The 22,931-nt window shown below is 42.4% G+C and overlaps 1 protein-coding gene across 2 annotated transcripts in view; it reads left to right on the plus strand.

Annotated features, from left to right (window-relative positions):
- LOC127454033 (copine-4-like) overlaps positions 1–22,931 on the plus strand; it is a 119,504-nt gene that overhangs the window by 47,445 nt on the left and 49,128 nt on the right. For both annotated transcript variants that reach the window (XM_051720959.1, XM_051720958.1), the window contains exons 4-8: positions 8,104–8,283; positions 9,809–9,880; positions 10,325–10,399; positions 13,704–13,787; positions 14,389–14,478. In XM_051720959.1, coding sequence (XP_051576919.1) covers positions 8,104–8,283; positions 9,809–9,880; positions 10,325–10,399; positions 13,704–13,787; positions 14,389–14,478 — 501 coding nt within the window. The remainder of the gene's footprint in view (positions 1–8,103; positions 8,284–9,808; positions 9,881–10,324; positions 10,400–13,703; positions 13,788–14,388; positions 14,479–22,931) is intronic.

Below are 22,931 nucleotides of genomic sequence, written 5' to 3' on the forward strand. Positions count from 1 at the left end.
GGAGGGACGAAAGGAGAAGCAAACTTCTGCGATTATAAACAACATCATGTAAATCACGGTTCGAATAGTACGTAGGGAGATTTGACAGTTGCAACTAGTGGTTTGTTGACACTTTATTGTGTTATGGGGGCCAAGCAAATGCCAACCCTAAAACTCATCTGCATTCTGGAAATAAGTCTAAAAAATTGCAACATATGACTACCCATGTATATAAGCAACTTTATGAAAAAACAAGCCCAAACTTGCTAATTATAAGCAGACATGGCAACACTGTAATATAAACAAGGTAAATGTGGCTTCCATTGGTAATTATAGCTGTATGTGGGGGATGTTTCACATGTTGTGGCTCATCGTTTGGGGCAGTGCTATTCATAAGTTGTGTGTGTGTGTGTGTGCTGTTGTATGCATGTGAGAATGTGAGAGAATAAATATGATGAAACCTTATGAAATATGTTCATGCTTGCCAAACCTCCATCGGGCATATTACACACACAATGGAAAGGCCAAGACACAAGGCTGGTGTGAAACCATTTATAGTCCCGAAATTTTTGTATGCTCTTTCAATAGATCAGACATTCCTAGTATGCTTTCACAACAATATGTAATTGCTAATACAGTTATCCTTAGTAGGCCTTAGTTAGTTAACATTAATAATCCAGTAATATAATAGTTCACCCAAAAACTTTCTTCTTTGGAACATAAAATAAGATATTTTGAAGAATCTCCAAGCTGCTCTTTTCCATACAAATAAATGTATACATTTACCAGGGGTAGTCAAACTCCAATATGGACCCCCAAAAAAAACCAAAAAACATATAAATATCATAAAAGTAGTCACTATGACTTGAGCTCTATTTTTCAAGTCTTCTGAAGCCAAAATATAGCTTTGAGTGAGGAACCAACTGAAACTGAAGTCGTCATTCAGCCCTCAAATCTCATCCCCATATTCAAACATATAAAAAGCTGGCTTGTCCAGGCTTCTTCTCCCAGGAATTGTCAAGTGGAATCTATTGTACTTGTTGATATGGATGGCTATCCACATAGAAAAGGAATGCCTGTGATTTGACTTTGGTCTCTGTGACATGGAGGAGGGTGTGGCTGGGCTGAGAGGATGCTCGCCTGGCGCTGAGTTGCCCAAAGGAGGTGCCGGGGACACCAGAGAGAGAGTGAGCCTCGTGCATCTCGCTCTCTCTCTGGCGTCCCCAGCTCCTCCTTTATCCCTCTCCCGCTGATTGGGCAACTCAGCGCCGGGCGTACATCCTCTTGGCCCAGCCACACCCTCCTCTTCATCACAGTCTCATAGAATCATGGTACTATAACTTTTTACGTGGCTCGTTGTACTACGTATCATGGCAATTTCGTGGTGAAATGAACACTAGAGGTGCTACAACAACAATGACATTTATTCACTTTCACAAAAATTTCTTTTTATCAGTTTATAAACACTTACTTTTCACCCTGTTCCTCACACTTATGACATCAAAACACATTCAGTGTAGCGTATGACTCGTAATACATTTTACATTTCAACATTTGCATTACATTACAGTCTACATTTACAGTCTCAATTTTCATGAGCTCAAGCTACTTTTACAGCATTTATTTAAAAAAATATACATTAAGATTATTTAATGCATTATCAACTAACATCAACAAACAATAAACAATAGCATTTTAATAAATTAACATTAGCCATGATTAATGCTGTCATTGTTCACTGGTAATTCATAATAGCTAAATGCATGTACTAACGTTAATAAATGGAAACTTATTGTAAAGTGTTACCAATTTTTTTTTTATCAGCCATTGGCCATCCTGTCATCTAGATATCAGCATTTGCATGGGTTATCAAAAACCCCATATCGGTCAACCACTATCTTCACTTGCTCATGGTTACTCCAGTAATTCTTACTTCATATTTTAGACTTTTCCCTTGATTACTTGTTCTCACAACCCACTTTCATAGCTCATGTAATGTGTGAGTCCAACTAGTTCCTGAAGTGAAGTGTTGTTTGAGGTTCTCTTTAAATGCTTGTTTTTATAAAGCAATCTTTTAATAGACAAGACGTCATGAAATAGAGGCAGTTAATGCCTTTATGATGAACAGTCAAGAATCATTCTGAGAGGTTAACAAGTTACATGATGTTACAACAGAGCAGATGTTTCCTACCAGCAGTTTCTGAATATTCAACAATTAGATGAGCATTATGTTCACTTTGATAAGTGAAATTTATCTGCATATTCACTTGCAGAAATAAACAGCTGCTATGAGGTCCATCTTGTATGCCCATTTGAAGTTTATTCCCTCCAGGTGATTGTTAAGTATATGTCAGGCACACCTTACTCAATAAAACAGCACCAGCTGGCCTGAGGAAGCCCCTGTAAAAAAAAATAAAAATAAAAAACACCTGGAAGAGTCAGGCAAATATTTATAGACCTTAATGAAGAGGGATGGTGGCATCTCCAAATGGTTGGTGCAAACGAAATGGGTTCAGAGTTGTATACACTGACTGTTTTAATGGTGGGGTAAACATTTAGAAAAGATACAATGGTGATAAATGTACGAAAATATATTTTGTGGTAAACAAGAGGATAATAAGGAATAGACAATAAAAATGGAAATGGGGGAACTCTTGCTTGATTGGAGCCATACTCCTTCTGCCTCTGTGGAAATCAGAAAGTATTTTATGCTGCATTCCATTCACTCGGTAAGTCATAATTTACATCTTCCAACTTGGAAAAATGCAGAATCGATTTTTCGAAACTCGTTAATGAGAAAACTATACTGAGGACTGTTGTTGGAATTAAGTGGGAATTTCCCAGATCCTACTTTGAATAGATCTTAGAAATAAGGAAGGAAAGATATAAGTGAAGGAAAAAAGGAAAGAAAGAAAGTTTTCCTTATGTAATTGAATTTTTGTCAAGAGAGTTTACCCTTCTCTTCGTGTTCACAGAGAGCAGTCTGGGAGTGTTTATGTAATATGCAAAAGAGCCTGAAACACTGAGCGATTTTAATGAAAAAGAGAAAAAAGAGTCTCTGAGCTGCATAAAGAAAGTTAAACAACTGAGACTAAACTGTGTCTGAGCGACTGAGGGATGTCAGATAAAACAAACTAATTTCTTTGCTTGTGTGAGGAGAAAAGGAGCATGGATTTGGCAGCAACGTTTCTTGGATTCATCTGCAGTTTCTGTTCTGAGATTTATTCCATTTACTGGTTTCATTCAAAAAAGCCTAAAGCACAAAAGTTTGGTTAAGGTGATTAGTGTCTCAAATGCACATATACAGTAATAAAACAGATGTATTATATCTCCTGAGTAAGCTGTGCCTTATAAAATCTTAGAGAAAGTGCTGTTCTGACAATCAATAGCAGGCTGAGTAGTAATCACAATTTAAGGAATATTCCAAATTGAGATGATGATTAGCACTGAAAATAATTTAGACTGTTTGTAAAAACCAGCACAAAATGAGTTTGCAGTGATGCACTTACAATGGAAGTTTATGTTGCATGCGAACCAATGTTTTTTGTTTTGTTTACAATTTGTGGTTACAAACATGCTGTCAAAATAACTTAATTTGTATGTTAATCTGGAATATTCCTTTTATATTCCTGTCTATCATTTACATTTAAATGCTGTTGTTAGAGCTTGCCATTTAGAAGATGGTTTTAATCCAATGTGACTTTTGGTCTTAGAGGTTAAGATTCTTACCAAGATGCCATGATAGAACAGAATGACCATTAGGCTAAGTACAGTAAGCAAAGGAACTATATTTGCCTTTATTGTTTATTGATAAGATCAGTAGAAGTGGATTGGGATTGTACTCATTGATCAGTTCTTAAAGATCTCGTCCTGAATATCAACACTTGTCAAATGACTTGTTCCTTATCAATCAAGCAACTTGACTTAAGATGCAGTATTGACTTAAGAAATGCTAGAAAGCCATTACCTTAATTAACATAAGTAAAGACTCTTCTGAGCACCCACTCCAGATGGCTCACCTCAGCTGGAACCAAGGCTATGTTCGGAATGGAATACTAGCATATTGCTTACTGCATACTGTGCAGTATACACTGTAGACTATATTGCCTAGTATTTTATTTTTTTTAAATGTGAAGCAGTATGTAGTAGGCAATGTTAAATATTTTAAACAGTATCTGATCACATGTGGTCAGGTGAAACACATCGCTGTTTACACCTGGTCATTAAAATGCATCTCCCGTGACCACTTGTATTCGGATTTGTAGGGGACAGTCTCTGTTTCATGACAACATACATCAATCACTATGTCAGTGTGTTACTGCATGATAATAAAGCGCAACAATGTCAGAAAAGACAAAGAAAGGGCGAAACGCTGTTTCTCCCAGATGAGGTTGAAATGTAATCTAAGCACCAACGCAACATGTCTAGCAGAATTATCCATTATTTAAGTGTATTACTTGTATTAAAAGAGCTTCAGGTGTTCGTGCTTGTCATCTGTGTTGATATCAGACACACTGAAGAAGATCCGTGAAGTTCTCGTAAATTGTGTATGTATCCGCTTTTTTTAATTTTCCGATCAGATGGTTGTTTCATTTTAAAGCTGCTTGTAATCGGCAAAGTTTAAACTCTTGTTTTAGTGCAGCAGTTGATTGACAGGTGAGGGGCTGCACTTCACTGCTGCCAACACGCATGCAGGATGGATTAGCATTTACACCTCAAATGCGATCTGGCCACATGTGTTTTTGACCACATTCGTATGTGGTTTTTGTGATCCCCTGAAACGCATCCTAATACCAGGTGGAAATGGGGTCTAATGCAATATTTTGTTATACAGTTGTGCTCAAAAATTTGCATAACCTGGCAGAAATTGGGAAATTTTGTCATTGATTTTGAAAATATGACTGATCATGCAAAAAATCTGATCATGTCTTTTATTTAAGGATAGTGATCATATGAAGCCATTTATCATCACATAGTTGTTTTGCTCCTTTTTAAATCATAATGCTAACAGAAATCACCCAAATGGCCCTGATCAAAAGTTTACACACCCTTGAATGTTTGGCCTTGTTACAGACACACAAGGTGACACACACAGGTTTAAATGGCAATTAAAGGTTAATTTCCCACACATGTGGCTTTTTAAATTGCAGTTAGTGCCTGTGTATAAATAGTCAATGAGTTTGTTAGCTCTCATGTGGATGCACTGAGCAGGCTAGATACTGAGCCATGGGGAGCAGAAAAGAACTGTCAAAAGACCTGCGTAACAAGGTAATGGAACTTTATAAAGATGGAAAATGATATAAAAAGATATCCAAAGCCTTGAAAATGCCAGTCAGTACTGTTCAATCACTTATTAAGAAGTGGAAAATTTGGGGATCTCTTGATACCAAGCCACGGTCAGGTAGACCAAGAAAGATTTCAGCCACAACTGCCAGAAGAATTGTTCGGTATACAAAGAAAAACCCACAGGTAACCTCAGGAGAAATACAGGCTGCTCTGGAAAAAGACGGTGTGGTTGTTTCAAGGAGCACAATACGATGATACTTGAACAAAAATGAGCTGCATGGTTGAGTTGCCAGAAAGAAGCCTTTACTGCGCCAATGCCACAAAAAAGCCCGGTTACAATATGCCCGACAACACCTTGACATGCCTCACAGCTTCTGGCACACTGTAATTTGGAGTGATGAGACCAAAATAGAGCTTTATAGTCACAACCATAAGCGCTATGTTTGGAGAGAGGTCAACAAGGCCTATAGTGAAAAGAATACCATCCCCACTGTGAAGCATGGTGGTGGCTCCCTGATGTTTTGGGGGTGTGTGAACTCTAAAGGCATGGGGAATCTTGTGAAAATTGAAGGCAAGATGAATGCAGCATGTTATCAGAAAATACTGGCAGACAATTTGCATTCTTCTGCACGAAAGCTGCGCATGGGACGCTCTTGAACTTTCCAGCACGACAATGACCCTAAGCGCAAGGCCAAGTTGACCCACCAGTGGTTACAGCAGAAAAAGGTGAAGGTTCTGGAGTGGCCATCACAGTCTCCTGACCTTAAAATCATCAAGCCACTCTGGGGAGATCTCAAACGTGCGGTTCATGCAAGACGACCAAAGACTTTGCATGACCTGGAGGCATTTTGCCAAGACGAATGGGCAGCTATACCACCTGCAAGAATTTGGGGCCTCATAGACAACTATTACAAAAGTTGTCATTGATGCTATAGGGGGCAATACACAGTATTAAGAACTAAGGGTATGCAGACTTTTGAACAGGGGTCATTTCATTTTTTTCTTTGTTGCCATGTTCTGTTTTATGATTGTGTCATTCTGTTATAACCTACAGTTGAATATGAATCCCATAAGAAATAAAAGAAATGTGTTTTGTCTGGTCACATATTGTACATATATTACCAATTCTCCAAGGGTATGCAAACTTTTGAGCACAGCTGTAATATATGCAGTATGAGAGATTTATTAACAATCTTATTACAGCAAAAAAAGAAATGTCCTCTCACTTTCAACTTCTTTTATTTTCAGCAAACTTAACATGTGTAAATATTTGTATGAACATAAAAAGATTCAACAACTAAGACATAAACTGAACAAGTTTCACAGACATGTGACAAACAGAAATGGAATAATGTGTCCCTGAACAAAGGGGGGTCAAAATCAAAAGTAACAGTCAGTATCTGGTGTGGCCACCAACTGCATTAAGTACTGCAGTGCATCTCCTCCTCATGGACAGCACCAGATTTGCCAGTTCTTGCTGTGAGATGTTACCCCACTCTTCCACCAAGGCACTTGCAATTTCCCGGACATTTCTGAGGGGAATGGCCCTAGCCCTCACCCTCCGATCCAACAGATCCCAGACGTGCTCAATGGGATTGAGATCCGGGCTCTTCGCTGGCCATGGCAGAACACTGACATTCCTGTCTTGCAGGAAATCAAGCACAGAATGAGCAGTATGGCTTGTGGCATTGTCATGCTGGAGGGTCATATCAGGATGAGCCTGCAGGAATGGTACCACATGAGGGAGGAGAATGTCTTCCCTGTAACGCGCAGTGTTGAGATTGCCTGCAATGACAAAAAGCTCAGTCTGATGATGCTGTGACACACCGCCCCAGACCATGATGGACCCTCCACCTCCAAATCGATCCCGCTCCAGAGTACAGGCCTCGGTTTAATGCTCATTCCTTCGATGATAAACGCGAGTCTGACCATAACCCCCGGTGAGACAAAACCACGACTCATCTGTGAAGAGCACTTTTTGCCAGTCCTGTCTGGTCCAGCGAAGGTGGGTTTGTGCCCATAGACGACATTGTTGCTGGTGATGTCTGGTAAGGACCTGTCTTACAACAGGCCTACAAGCCCTCAGCCCAGCCTCTCCCAGCCTATTGCGGACAGTCTGAGCACTGATGGAGGGATTGTGCGTTCCTGGTGTAACTCTGGCAGTTGTTGTTGCCATCCTGTTCCTGTCCTGCAGGTGTGATATTCGGATGTACCAATCCTGTACAGGTGTTACACGTGGTCTGCCACTGTGAGGACGATCAGCTGTCCTTCCTGTCTCCCTGTAGCGCTGCCTTAGGCGTCTCACAGTACGGACATTGCAATTTATTGCCCTGGCCACATCTGCAGTCCTCCTGCCTCCATGCAGCATGCCAAAGGCACATTCACGCAGATGAGCAGGGACCCTGGGCATATTTCTTTTGGTGTTGGAGTCAGTAGAAAGGTCTCTTTAGTGTCCTAAATTTTTATAACTGTGACCTTAATTGCCTACCGTCTGTAAGCTGTTAGTGTTTTAACGACATTCCACAGGTGCATGTTCATTAATTGTTTATGGTTCATTGAACAAGCATGGAAAACATTGTTTAAACCCTTTACGATAAAGATCTGTAAAGTTATTTGGATTTTTACAAAATTATATTTAAAATACAGTGTCCTGAAAAAGGGACTTTTCTTTTTAGTATGTATACTGTGCAGTGTATGCAAGTTTTCTGTATGCATTGTATACATTGTATGCTATTCCATACATAACCCCAAAAAAAAAATTCTGCATACATCCAACTCTATTTAAAAAAATTCACTGCCATGGGAAGTTACCAACTCTTTCTTCTAATGTGTTAACAGGTGGATAGGACAGAGGTGATTCGGAGCTGTATAAACCCCACGTTCTCCAAAGTCTTCACCCTAGACTTCTATTTTGAGGAGGTCCAGAGACTACGTTACGAGCTCTATGACATCAGCAGCAGTCATAATGGCATGAGAGAGGCGGACTGCCTGGGAGCCATGGAGTGCACACTCGGCCAAGTGAGCAGCCGCCCCCATATCGCGGCATATACATTGCAATTCACGCTGGCTATGTGTGATTATTACAGTTATTCTTGTTTGCTTGGCAACACTCATTTTGTAACAGGATCATTGATTTTGCACATGCAGGGAAGAGTGGGCAGGCACTGTGCCCAAATCAGATGAAAGCTTCTAATTAAATAATCACACCAACAACCGTTAAGACCATTTCCGGGCATTTTCTGGCTGATCGAATTTTGAAACGTGAGATGTCTGTGTAACCGGCTCAGTGTGGAAACGGCTGGCCCACATGGACCACTCAACTCTCTTATCTGCAGTTCAAGCAAATGGAAAATGAGACACATTATCTCCTGCCAGATGGTTAAGATCTGTAATTTCTCAGTAAAGCATTTGCTATAAGCTTGTAATGTACAATGGATGCCAGTATTCATTTTGTTCAATATTCATGTATTTATCATTTTGCATCAAAGCCCTTTTCTCTGTCTGGTTTTGTCTCAGCGGAGCTAGGTTGTTTGTTTTAGTTCAGTCTGTTTTGGTTGGAGGGCGAAGAGACGATAATTGTAGAAATGAGCTGCATTTAATAAAGGCAGAAAAGAGGTGCTGACATTCTGCATAGAAGATGCTTTGAGTTTCTTGGGGAAATAAAACCAAAAGTACTCCCTCTTATTTAAGAATGTTTAACAACTAATAATGAAGTACTTATCTGAAGTGGATGAGACTTATTGGTATAAATATGAACCAGCTGCTATGCCAAATTCTCAGCTGTGTGTTATTACAGTGTGTACTGCACTTTACACTAATTTGTTTGGTTTTTCCTCCATCCATAGGCACAGTTTTAACAGCTGCATCAAAACAAGGCAGTCAACAAATTTACCCTTTCAGGTTTAGTTTTTACTGTGAGAGACCACCTGTTCTTTTCTCACCACTCATTTTGCATTAGAGTTTCAAGTCAGAATAATTACATTTTGTGAAAATTTGATGATTGGGAAAAAAGTAGCGCACAGTTGGGTGCACAGTCTGCACACAGTTACTGACAGAGCTTCTAACGGTTAAACAGCTACCAGCTGAAATAAGTTGATTTTTGCACTCATTCCTGAAAGTTTTATTAAAGATACTTTACAGAATAATAATGTATTAAAATAGTGCTACAACTATAAAATATTACAATTTCATTAGGAAAATTGTGGTGATATATGTGGTAATACATATCAAACCATTCTGTATGCCACACATCTGTATGCCACGCAAGAGTGTCTCATATTCCTGAAGATATTGTGCAATGTAATATGTGCAATGTAATGCTTCACACCAATCGTTTAGAGCCAAGAATGTTTAGAGCCATTTAATGCACAGGTCACTTAGAGAAACCACTTCAAAAAGGGCCATTGACCAAAGACTGCATAATCAAACCCAACACTGATGTTAGTTTGATGGTTTGTTACCCATTCAAGCCAATAAAATTTAATGTTTGAAGGAAATTCGGTTTCTATGCCTCAATGGTTAAAGTATCTTTCTCTTCAAACAGATTCTCTCCCAGAGAAAATTCTCCAAAGCCCTTCTTAAACAGGGCAACACAGTTGGGAAGTTGTCGATTACGGTGAGCACTTTCAAAAATCCCACATTTATCTGATTGTTTACTTTGATACTCATGTAGAATAGTTCACAACATCAGCAAATGGTCTTATTTAAAAGTTTTGTGGTCTTACCTTTAAAAGCGTTGTACTTTATACGATAGAAGTGCCCAGAATAATCAATTTCACTATTGAACCCTGGCAAACGCAGAACAACCATTTAGTGTACACAAGGACCTAAAAAGTCAAATCCAGTATTGAAGACCAAGCTATAAAACAAAAAAATTGTTGAGCCTCACTCAGAATAGCCTCAGGAGCTTGTTAATGCACATTGACAACACAGCAGCAACAGTTGAACATGTAAAACTCAGTGGATTAGGGGAGAAAGATCTATAAAACAAATGTCAGTCAAAGCTCTTACTCAGTTTTCTCTGCTGTTCAAAACAATTCATCACTCTTAATCTCTCCAGATCACTGCCGAAGAGCTGACGGGAAATAACGATTATGTCGAACTCTCATTCAGTGCCAGAAAGCTGGATGATAAGGTAGGATCGCTTGTGCACATCATTACTCAATGTATAAAATGCTCTCTTGTAGCAAAAAACATAAATTTTCTCTGGTTGGATGCTTATGATTCTTTTAAGGGGTTGTTTAGAAACTTGATGGGAGAACACTAACATTACTGCCATAGAGTGAGAACTTGAACCATGAATTGCCTAGACCAATGACAGCTTCTATAACATCTGGAACTTAAAGTCAAAATGAAGTCAAAACTGGCCATATTTATCCATTTCATGAGTGCATGTTATTCCAAAGAAAATTGCATGTTGACTTTAAAACATAATCAGCCTTGAAGTCTTTTGCAACATCTTAATGACAATAATAATAGTGCAATAGATAATAGAAAAGCAATAGACAAATTAAAAATGCAGTTATCAATCACATGTAATCACGTTAGAATTGTTTAAAAAAATGAGCAATACCAAATTTGAATATTGTATATTTAATTGCTTTATTTGTTTTTATTAAATTATTATGTTTTTTATTATTATTGTTCTGTAATCTGTTTTTCATTAATGGTTGTTTAAGACTTTGATTCTTCAATTGATTTATGGATTTTTATCAAGAGGCACAAATAGACCTTTACTCTCCGAAATGTGGTCAGACAGTTGAGAAAGAAAGAGACTGAGAGAGTGAGAAAGAGAGAGAGAGAACACAGTGTTCCTCTGGGAGACACAGTCAGCTCTTGTCAGTGAGGTAATTACATGGAACTAAAAAAAAGAAGGGGGGATTAATACAAGCATAACAAATGATCCACAGGAGCAGCTGGGTTTCACACTGAGTGTCTTGTAAGTTGCTTGACAGGATATCAAAAATGAGACCAGGAAAGCTCCCAGTTAAATCACTTCTCATCAAAAAGTTATTTTCTTTGCACAAGTTGTAATCATTTAGTGTGAATCATATCCACATCAACTAATTAAAACTTTGATTGAGACTCTAGTCTGGCGGGGCAATGAGAGTCACAAACTGTCAAGTTTCTCTGATAACTTTTGATAAGTTTCGGATTCATTCTCTTTCCCTGTCGTCCAACTTTAGTAGAAGCATTTAGAACATTAGGGGGCACACTACTACAGCTCAGTATGTGGTACACAATATCTTTAAACACAAAGCTGTGAGAGGGCTGTTTTGACTCTCGCTTGCATGTGGATCTTTTTGTATCCTAAAGATGTTAGGCTGCTGTTCTCATTCAGTAAGCTCTCAAGATTCCAAAAGTCTGTTTTTTTCCACTGCACTGAAATACTGGGAATCATTTCCTTTGCAGTTTTGAAATTTTGCATCCCCACTGTTTTCGAAGTCATATTATTTTAGAAGCATAATTAGCCAAGGCAATGTTCAAGCAAACATTAAGAAACCTGTAGAAATGCCAGCAAGTTTTGTGTTGTCAGGAATAACTTTATGATGAATATTTGTGCACAGTTAAAGATCTATACAGTCTCACTCTAGCCAACAAGGACCATCTAGATGTAAAGCTGTGTTACCATTCTATTGTTAAACATTTTCATTGGCCCCAGAATGTATTTGGACACTTCAGCCACACTTAAAAATCTATGAATTCCATTGCATTAGATATAAAATATCAAACAAAGTGGTATTTGCAAACAATTAGCTTTTTTAGAACTAACTTTTCTGAGCCATTTTTGCAATTAACTGTAACCAACTGGTTTCAAGGATTTTTAGTGAATGTACGAAGTCAGTTCCCCTCAAGTTTACACAGGTGTCCTAACAGAGGAACCACAGGTTCATCAAATTAACTTTGGAGATGTCTGACAACCACAGAGTGTCCATATACTTTTTGTATTCATTTAGAGCAGTATACAGTATATATTGTGTTGTTAAATAAAACCTAAAAATACTTTTTTACTTGAAAAACGTTTTTACTTGAAAAGTGTGCTTGTGCTATTTTTCTTTAGAATAAGTGCCGCATTGTTTAATGTTTTGATATCTAATACACAAGTGTGGTTTAAGTTTATTTATAAATTTGTTGGGGGGGGGGGGGGTCATTGCATTAATTTAAGTATAGTACAGTATATTACTTTTAATCAGTGTTGGGTGTACTTGGATTACAAATTAATTAGTTACTCTAATCTAATTACTTTTAGGCACAAAAAGTAGTTTAACTACACTGCAAAAAATAATTTTCTTAATTAGTATTTTTGTCTTGTTTTCCAGTAAAAATATCTAAACATTCTTAAAACAAGATACATTTACTTGACAAGGAAAATGGCATAAGATATAAAGTCTTGTTTTCAGAGAAATCTAACTAAATTTAGTGAGGTATACGTATGCATAAAACAAGAAACAACTATTTGCCAATGGAGTAAGAAAAAAAAACTTCATTCAAAGGGAATTAAAGTTTATTTTTCTTACCCCTTTGGCATATTTTTTTCTTGTTTTAACTATAAAGTTTACCATATTTTGTCAGATTTCTCTGAAAACAAGACTTTTATATATTTTATATCTATAGCCATTATGTTTGTCAAGTAAATATATCTTGTTTTCAGAATATTTAGCTATTTTACTAGAAAACAAGACAAAAATAATAATAATAAAGATTTATTTTTTTTGCAGTGTACTTAGTGTAATCTCAAGTTTCTGTGACAGCTGAAGGGTGTGCAACAATGAACAAGGAGAAAATGATTTAGTGTTTTAGACAATAACTTAAAAGTAATTAGTAATGTGATTTCTTTTTTGAAGTAATTAAGTAATCAGTAAAGTAATCTGATGATAATTTTAGAGAAGTAGTTAGTAATTTATAGTGGATTACTTTTTTTAGTAATTTACCCAACACTTCTTTTAATTAGTGCTGAGAGTAGTATGCTTAGAAGTGGAAAAAGTTTGTCAGTTAGGTGATCTACTATCCCTTTGCTTTTGGCATGTGCAGATGTTTCAGAATTGGCCTTAGCATGCTGAGGGGTGAAGTGTTATTTTTCTGTTATAGATACTGATTGTAGAATACAAACTTAATAAGTGCCACTGTCAAAACTAAACTGCCAAAACAGCTAATAAACTCAACTGTTGTTAATAGTATTATTTGGTCTTGCAGGAAACTACTAAAAACAGAACTTTAATGGGAGATAAGACAGTACATATTTAGCTGTAAGTAAACAGATGTTATGAGTAGCTAAAAACACAAGTTTTTTTTATAGTGACAACAATGCTGATGGATCCCATTGATGCATATTACATGCATCATGCATACAGTGGAAGACAAATTCCAACTTTCTCTCTAAAAACACACTATAGCTTTTGTTTGTTAGACCGTCATCTGTTTTTCTCACACTCCTTTAGGATTTTTTCAGCAAATCAGACCCGTTCTTAGAGATCTACAGAGTAAATGATGACAACACCCTTCAGCTAGTGCACAGAACAGAGGTAAGGCAACCATAATCCAACTTTTTGAAACAAAGTTCTTATCAGCCATGAAACTGCATGTTGCATTATTTTTTTTAATAAAAATTATTATTTTTCCTTATGACAATAAAATTATTTAGCTGTTTTTGTACAAGCTAGTCTCTGTCTCTTGATAAAACTACACCTGACACAAAAGCATGAAGAAGACACATTGTATCTTCATTTTTGGAGCATTAATGCAAGGAATATTCCACATATTTGTTGCCAGGTGGAGTTAAGGAGAAAAAATTTTCAGTCAGTATGAAATTTTGATGGTAAATTTCCACTCAGGAAATAGTCATTAGAAATTTAGTAGTTAGAAGTTGACAGATGTTTTCTTTAGTAGACATTTGTGTGTGTTTGATTTTAATTGATGTGCAAAGGTCAGACTATCATTCTAACAATTTGACTTGGAGTATTATTTTGTAGTTCCTAATAAAGCGAAAGGACAATGGCACGTCAAAGGCAGTTTTTACTCGTATTTGGCATTGAAGGCAAACACTTTTCACTAAGATCTCCCTGTATCGGCATTCAACCAACACTGAACCACTCTCTCTTTCTCTCACTCTCTCTCTGCACACAGACCGTCATGAATAACCTCAACCCCGCTTGGAAGACCTTCAAAACGTCTCTGAACTCACTCTGTAGTGGAGACCATGAAAGAATACTGAAGGTAATTTATTACTTGTCAACGCTGGCTGTACGCTATCTCGATCAATAAATGTGTAATTGCATGTATTTGACTTTCACTATCAAATATCAAATAATTTATTTTTACATTTACAGTGACATTTGCAATTTATGTTCTTGGCAGACACCATCTCACCAAAGCACTTGTAGTGCATGTATTGTTTATGTGATTAAATTTAGAAATGCTTGTTTAAAAAGATTTTTTTTTTTTACTGGATTTTGAGTAGGTAAGGCACTTTAGAAATACACAGTGTAATTATTAGATCTACAAAATGTAGCTTGTCAAATTCATAGTGTTTGTTTTCTCATTTGTGAATGAGCTGGCTGAAAGTTCCCAATTAGAAGTGTTCATAGCAGTGGTTATCATGCACTTACGTTTTTAGATACTAATCAAATGATTAAACCATTAAATACATTACAGGTTAAAGAGGCCAGTTGCTTGTCCATTTATACTGCCGACATGTTCTCTGAAAAGCATGAAACATTTTCCATAGCAGGTTATAACCTACTCTCTAGACTCAGATTTGAACTGTAACAAATATCTGTGGCTTAGCAATTAAATCAAAACATCACATATACACTGCCCTATGTAAGTATTGGGACAGTGAGATACTTTTTATAATTTTGCCTCTGTAGGCCACCACAATAGAATTTAATTTAAGCAATAAATATCTGATTGAAGTACAGCTTTGGGTGAACTGTTTAGGAATTACAGCACGTTTTATACACAGACCCCTATTTTCAGGGGCTCAGAAATAATGGGACAATCGACCGAGAAGCTATTTCATGGCCAGGTGTGACCTGTTCCCAGGTTATTTCATTAAAACTTATGCAGTTAAAAGGTCTGGAGCTGATTCAAAATGTAGAATTTGCATTTGGAAGCCATTGCTGTAAACTCACATTATGAGCTCCAAAGAGCTGTCAATGTAAGTCAGGCAGGCCATCATTAGCCTGAAAAAAATAAATAAAACAAATACATCAGAGAGATAGCAGAAACATTAGGAGTGGCCAAATTAACAATTTAGTACATTATTAAAAAGAAAGAACACCGAACAAATAACCTAAATGCCTGGATGACCACGGAAGACAACTGTGGTGGAGGATCACAAAATTCTTTCCTTAGTGAAAATAAACCACTTCACAACATCAAGCCAAGTCAAGAAAACTCTCCAGGAGGAAGGCGAATCATTGAAAAAGTCAAAAAAAAAAGAGAAGATTTCATGAAAGGAAGGGCAAGGGCAAACCACTGGTAAACCTCAAGAATGGGAAGGCCAGATTAGACTGCCAGAAAAAAAGTCTGCCAAGTTCTGGAACACTTTTCTTTGGACAGATATAACTAAGATGAATCTCTACCAGAATCATAGGAAGAGAAGAGTATGGAGAAGGGAAGGAACAGCTCATGATCGAAGCATACCACATCACCTGTGAAACATGGTGAAGGCAGTGTTGTGGCATGGGCATGGATGGCTGCCAAATGGAACTGGTTCACTAGTGTTTGTTGATGATATGACTGCTGAAAGAAGCAGCAGAATAAATTCTGAAGTGTTTAGGGCTATATTATCTGATTAGATTCTGCTAAATACTGCAAAACAGAAAGGATTGCACTTCATAGTACTGATGGACAGTGACCCAAAACATACTGTGAAAGCAACCAAAGAGCTTTTCAAGGCAAAGAAATGGAATATTCTTCAATGGCTGCGTTAGTCACTTGACCTCAACCCAATGCATTTTACTTGCTGAAGACAAAACTGAAAGCAGAAAGAGCAAAAACAAGCAGCACCTTAAGACAGCTGCAGTAAAGGCCTAGCAAAGCAAACCCAGAATTTGGTGATGTCCATGGGTTCCAGACTTCAGACGGTCATTCACTGCAAAGGATTTTATTCAAAACACATTTATTTGTGACATCAATCATCCACTCCATAAAGAAAAGTTTTAAATTTGCATGCATGGAATTAAACTATAGTTACTGTCGTAACCTCCGTTCCCCGATGGAAGGAATGAGACTTTGTGTCGATGTAGTGACACTAGGGGTCACTCTTGGGAGCCCCAAACACCTCTGCTTTTTTGAAAAAAGGCCAATGAGAATTGGCGAGTGGAATTTGCATGCCACTCCCCCGGACATATGGGTATAAAAGGAGCTGGTATGCAACCACTCATTCAGGTTTTGTGCTGAGGAGCCGAGACCAGGTCCCGACCATTTCAGCGGGTAGTTCAGCATTGTGGCAAGAGGGACATAACATCTCATTCCCTCCAACAGGGAATGGAGGTTACGACAGTAACCAGGACATTCCCTATCTGTCACTCACTCGACATTGTGTCGATGTAGTGACACTAGGGGTCCCTATACAAAACGCCACAACTAGCTGAACTGTGTTATGTGAACTGGCGGTGTGTGACAGGCAGACTGCTGTGTGCCTCGTAGCCAGTGCACAAGGCCGTCACATAACCTCCCCCAACACTCTTATGAGCGTTGAACGGTCCATCAGGAACAAGTCGACTGCCCAACTATAGGGACAGGCTAGCCCAGCCGAGGCCTCTTTTCCCTCTATTTTCTCCCCAAAAAGAGTGGAATTTGTTAACTGACTGGGAACCATAAGTGTCGCGTCGGGGGTGTCAGACACCGCGGAGACCACACCCTGCCCAAAAAGAGGGGGGGGGGTATTTTGAGTGGAATACGTCACATGGTCTATCCGAGTCTTGTTGGAAGTATGTCATGTGGAGAGGTCCCAAGGTAGGTCCTACCCGAAGGGGGAGGAGTTTCTACAGAGCATGGCGACTGGGGGCAGAGGGGCCTCTGCCCAAGGAAGATGCAGTTTGCTGTCAGGGAAACGATTTTGCAGGAGATATCACATGGGGTCGCCTTCGGGGAACCAGCACATGTGGAGCACTTACCTCAGTACAGGGGCTCATTAGTGCATGTACTGGGCCGGTCAGCGAGTTTCTCTGCAAACTCAACTGCCAGAGGGCTAAGGAGGAAAGTCATCTGGGGATCACAGTCTGTGAACATGACTGGGAGTCAAGAGCGCACGTCTTCACCTCAAGGGAGGGGAAAGGCGCTATGCACAAGTGGTACACCCGGCCAGTTTGTCCCGGAACTTACCTGCTTGTGCCTGCCAATACACGGGACGAGACCGGCTCAACCCGGAGATTGTAGAACCTCGCAAAAGTGTTGGGTGTTGCCCAGCCCACTGCTCTGGAGATGTCTGCCAAAGAGGCGCCACTGGCCAGGGCCCAGGAGGCCGCCACACTCATGGTGGAATGGGCTCGTAACCCCGCAGGGGGTGGCACGTCCTGAGCCTGATATGCCATCGCGATGGCGTCGATGATCCAGTGGGCGATCCTCTGTTTGGAGACAGCGCTTCCTTTCCGCTGTCCACCAAAGCAAACAAAGAGCTGCTCGGAGCCTCTAAGGCTCTGCGTGTGATCCAAATAGATGCGTAAAGCTCGCACTGGACACAGCAATGCCAAGGCTGGGTCTGCCTCCTCCTGGGGCAGCGCTTGCAGGTTCACCACCTGATCCCTAAAAGGGGTTGTGGGAACCTTGGGCACATAGCTCGGTCGGGGTCTCAGGATCATGTGAGAGTAACCCGGACCAAACTCCAGGCACGATTCGCTGACAGAGAATGCCTGCAGGTCCCCTACCCTTTTGATGGAAGTGAGCGCAGTCTTCAAAGAGAGTGCCTTAAGCTCAGCTTACTCCAAGGGCTCAAAGGGAGCTCCCTGTGGACCCCGAAGGACTACAGAGAGGTCCCACAAGGGGACGAGGTGCAGTCTGGAGGGATTCAACCTCCTAGCACCTCTCAGGAACCTGATGATCAAGTCATGCTTCCCCAAATACTTACCATCTACTGCATCGTGATGAGCCAAAATAGTGGCTACATACACCTTCAGGGTGGAGGGGGACAGCCGCCCCTCCAGCCTCTCCTGCAGGAAGGAAAGCACTGATCCGACTGCACATATCTGGGGGTCTTTGCGTCAGGAAGAACACCACTTAGCGAACAGACGCCACTTCAAGGCATACAGGTGCCTCATAGAGGGAGCCCTAGCCTGAGTGAGTGGCGGTAGGCCACTTAGGTTTCCACGTCCCATCCAGGGGCCAGACGTGGAGATTACATTGGTCTGGTTGCGGGTGCCAGATAGTGCCCCATCCCTGAGAAAGAATGTCCTTCCTCAGGGTAATTTCTTTTTGTGGGGGGGGCTGTCACGAAGAGCGTGAGATCCGAGAACCACGTCTGGGTGGGCCACTAGGATGATCTGCTCCTCGTCCTCCCTGACCTTGCACAGGGTCTGTGCATGTAGGCTCACTGGGGGAAACGTGTATTTGCATAGACAAGGGGGCCAGCTGTGTGCCAGTGCATCAATACCAAGGGGTGCCTCGGTCAGGGCATACCAAAGCGGGCAGTGGGAGGATTCCCGGGAAGCAAACAGGTCTACCTATGCTCGACCAAATTGACTCCAAATCAGCTGGACCACCTGAGGGTGGAGTCTCCACTCTCCCCTGAGGGTAACCTGATGTGACAGCGTGTCCGCTGCAGTGTTGAGGTCGCCCGGGATGTGAGTGGCTCATAGCGACTTGAGGCGCTGCTGACTCCAGAGGAGGAGATGGCAGGCGAGTTGTGACATGCAATGGAAGCATAGACCGCCTTGGAGGTTGATGTATGCTACCGTTGCTGTGTTGTCCGTCCGGACCAACACATGCTTTCCCTGGATCAACGGCCGAAACCTCCACAGGGTGAGCAGTACTGCCAACAACTCTAGGCAGTTGATGTGCCAACGCAGCCGCGGGCCAGTCCAGGAGCCAGCGGCTGTATGCCCATTGCATATGGTGCCCCAGCCTGTCTTGGAGGCATCTGTTGTAAACACGACGTGCCTGGAGACCTGCTCTAGGGGAACCCCTGCCCGTAGAAATGCAAGGTCGGTCCAAGGGCTGAAGAGGCAGCGATAGATCGGCGTGATGGTCACGCGATGTGTCCCGTGGTGCCACGCCTATCTCGGGACTCAAGTCTGAAGCCAGTGCTGAAGCGGTCTCATATGCATCAACCCGAGCAGTGTGGCTGCAGCTGAGGATGCCATATGCCCCAGGAGCCTCTGAAAAAGTTTCAGTGGAACCGTTGTTCTCCGTCTGAACACCTTCAGACAGTTCAGCACCAACTGTGCATGCTGGTTTGTGAGGCGCGCTGTCATCGAGACCAACTCCAAACTGAGAAAAGAGATGCTCTGAACCGGGGAGAGCTTGCTCTTTTCCCAGTTGACCCGAAGCCCCAGTCGGCTGAGGTGCCGGAGCACGAGGTCCCTGTGTATGCACAGCAACTCTCGAGAGTGAGCTAGGATTAGCCAGTTGAGGATGCGGACGCCCACTTCCCTTAGCGGGGCAAGGGCTGCCTCTGCGAACTTCGTGAAGATGCGAGGGGACAAGGACAGGCCGAAGGGGAGGACCTTGTACTGGTATGCCTGGCCTTCGAAAGCAAACCGCAGGAAGGGTCTGTGTCGATGTAAGACCGAGACATGGAAGTATGTGTCCTTCAGGTCTATCGCGTAGCCAAGTCGGACGGTCCGGGTCAGCCATCGCGACGGGTTGGAAAATGCGAGCCAAGTGCCAAAACTCCGGGCGAGGGGGACCAAGGGAATGATCACATCGGATGTACCGGCGGGTGGGGCCTCGTGGCGGGGCGGAGCTCGAGGTGCCACGTCGAGGGTTTTCGAGTCCAGGGACATCGAAGCAATTACCTGGCTCCTGCCACCCACCATAAGATTGACCGAGGAGGGGGGAGGAGTCTCGTCCCTGTAGTCCACCGGACCCAATCCCGTGTGGCCGTGTTTGTGCCACAGCTGGGTGCACAGGGGCGGGGGGACCGCCGCTGGAGCGCCATACCTGCAAAAATGGGACGGTGGACAGTGGTCGTGACGTCAGCCATGTGCACCGGACATGTGACCCAGGGAACAAGAAAACCGCTTTTTTGTTGAATTTTTGGGTACCGCAGCCTCTTGGACATGCGGCGAAATTAAATGAAAATGAAACAAAAGATTGTCCTCCTGGCCCTCCACTGGGGGATGGAGTGGTCTGCTCACCAGCTCCAGAGAAGCGGGTCTCCTTGCCCCTGGGTCGCCCGTCTCAGGGGCGCTTCGAAGCCTTCCTCAGGTTCTTGACGGCCGGCCGTGAGACAGGTGGCATCTGCTTCCTGCACTGGGCTCCATGCCGGGGCCGGGCCACGGGGGCGGGCTGCGGTGGAGCCGGTGTTGTAGTTGCAGAGGGATGCCCTTGGCGAGGAGCAGACGGGGTGCAGGGTCTTGAGCTGCGCCGGGGTAGGATGTGCTGTATGGCCTCCATCTGCTGCTTCACCACCAAGAACTGCTGGGCAAAGTCCCGACGGTGTCGCTGAATAGGCCAACCTGGGAGATAGGGGCATCAAGGAACCGTGCCTTGTCAGCCTCTCGCATCTCAACCAAGTTGAGCCAAAGGTGGTACTCTTGGACCACCAGGGTGGACACCGCCTGCCCGAGATACCATGCCGTGACCTTCGTCGCCCGGAGAGCGAGGTCGGCCGCCGAGCGCAGTTCCTGCATCAATCCCGGGTCAGAACTACCCTCATGCAGTTCTTTTAGCGCCTTGGCTTTGTGTACTTGCAGGAGAGCCATGGTGTGCAGGGGAGGCGTCTTGTCCAGCAGCACCGTAGGCCTTAGCTCTCAGGGACGACGTAAACCTACAGGCCCTGGACGGTAGTTTCGGGTGCCTGCGCCAGGTGGCGGCACTCTGCGGACACAAGTGCACCGCGAGTGCCTTATCCACCTGGGGGATCACCGAATACCCACTGGCCACTCCGCCATCAAGGGTAGCGAGAGCGGGGGAGCTGAAAGACCAGGATTGGGCAGTAAAAGGTGCCTCCCACGATCTTCAGCTCCTCATGCACTTCTGGGAAGAAAGGAATGGGGGCGGGGCGTGGCCGTGGGTGGTGCCCCGAGCCCAGGAACCAACTGTCGAGCCGCAAGGGTTCAGGGGAGAGTGGAGGGTTCCACTCTAGCCCGACGCTCGCAGCCGCCCGGGAAAGCATGTCCATCATTTCCGTGTCAGCCTGGGACTGGGCGACCATTCCCGAAGGAGGAAGCCCAGTCGAAGCCTCTGCGTCCGACTGGACGAGCCCGCTCTCCAATGCTGCGCTTGATAACTCGTCTTCTTCCCGGGCTCCGAACAAGAGGTCGAACTCGCCCTGAGACGAGCTGGCAATCTCGTCCGAGCGCCCGACTGGGGCAAGCGAGCGTGCTGGGGAATGGGAGGTCCGTGAGGGGATATCCGGCAGAGGTGGTCCCATTGAGGTCCCCAAATCACCCCCAGTGCTAACTGGCACGGCCTCATACCCATAGGTAGAAGGACCGAGGCGGGGAGCCGCTGGGGTGGCTTGCTTTCTTACGAATGCAAGCCGCGACCGCAACGTTGTTATGGTTATGTTCTCGCAATGAGGACAAGACCTATCCACGAATGATGTCTCCGCGTGGGCAGCACCCGGACACGTAAGACAGCGATTGTGGCCATCAGAAGCGGAGAGATAACGACCGCAACCAGGACTAACACACAAACGGAAAGGCATCTTTAAAAAGACGTTCCGTGTGTGCCGCTCTTTTAGAAAGAAAATATACTCTTTTTAGAATATACTCTTTTAGTTGTTTCTGCTGAAGAGCCCAGGGGTGTTCTCTGCACTCCACGGGTGCAGAGGGGGAGAAGCCGCTGAAATGCACCGTAGAATCCAGCAGATGAGGTGAATTAACTTCGCGGATGAATTCAGCTTCAATGAATATAGAACCGCTCGGCTCCGAAGAGAAAATCTGAATGAGTGGTTGCATACCAGCTCCTTTTATACCTGTATGTCCGGGGGAGTGGCATGCAAATTCCACTCGCCAATTCTCATAGGCCTTTTTTCAAAAAAGCAGAGGTGTTTGGGGCTCCAAAGTGTGACCCCTAGTGTCACTACATCGACACATCGTCGAGTGAGTGACAGATAGGGAACTGGTGTTTTCTATTCGTTTAAGCACAGACAAAGTGAAGTAACAAACTGTTGTAGCTGTTTTATGAAAGAGAAATAATGTGGGTTGTGTTGAACTTTCAATATGTAATGGTTTATTTGTATTTAAATAATTCTTATTATCATTATTATTAATATGTTTACATTTATGATTGTCTATATGATCTTAATTTCTATTGGTAATTGTCCACCTGCTGTAGACGAATACTTACAGTACATCACAGCAAATGGGGCTGTTGGAGGATGTTGGAGACAGTAAATGTTTGGATTTGGGGTGGCTATATAAGATTGTTTTTACCACCTTGTTATTTTAATTGCTTGTTCTTTTCCTTTGATGTGTAATTTGAATTTAGAAATATCTTTGGTTTAAGTTTTCCGTGTTTCAATAAATTAATTTCCACAACCTAACCTGGAAGGCCGA

The sequence above is a fragment of the Myxocyprinus asiaticus genome, chromosome 16 (assembly GCF_019703515.2).
Source record: "Myxocyprinus asiaticus isolate MX2 ecotype Aquarium Trade chromosome 16, UBuf_Myxa_2, whole genome shotgun sequence".
In the NCBI taxonomy this organism is placed as follows: domain Eukaryota; kingdom Metazoa; phylum Chordata; class Actinopteri; order Cypriniformes; family Catostomidae; genus Myxocyprinus; species Myxocyprinus asiaticus.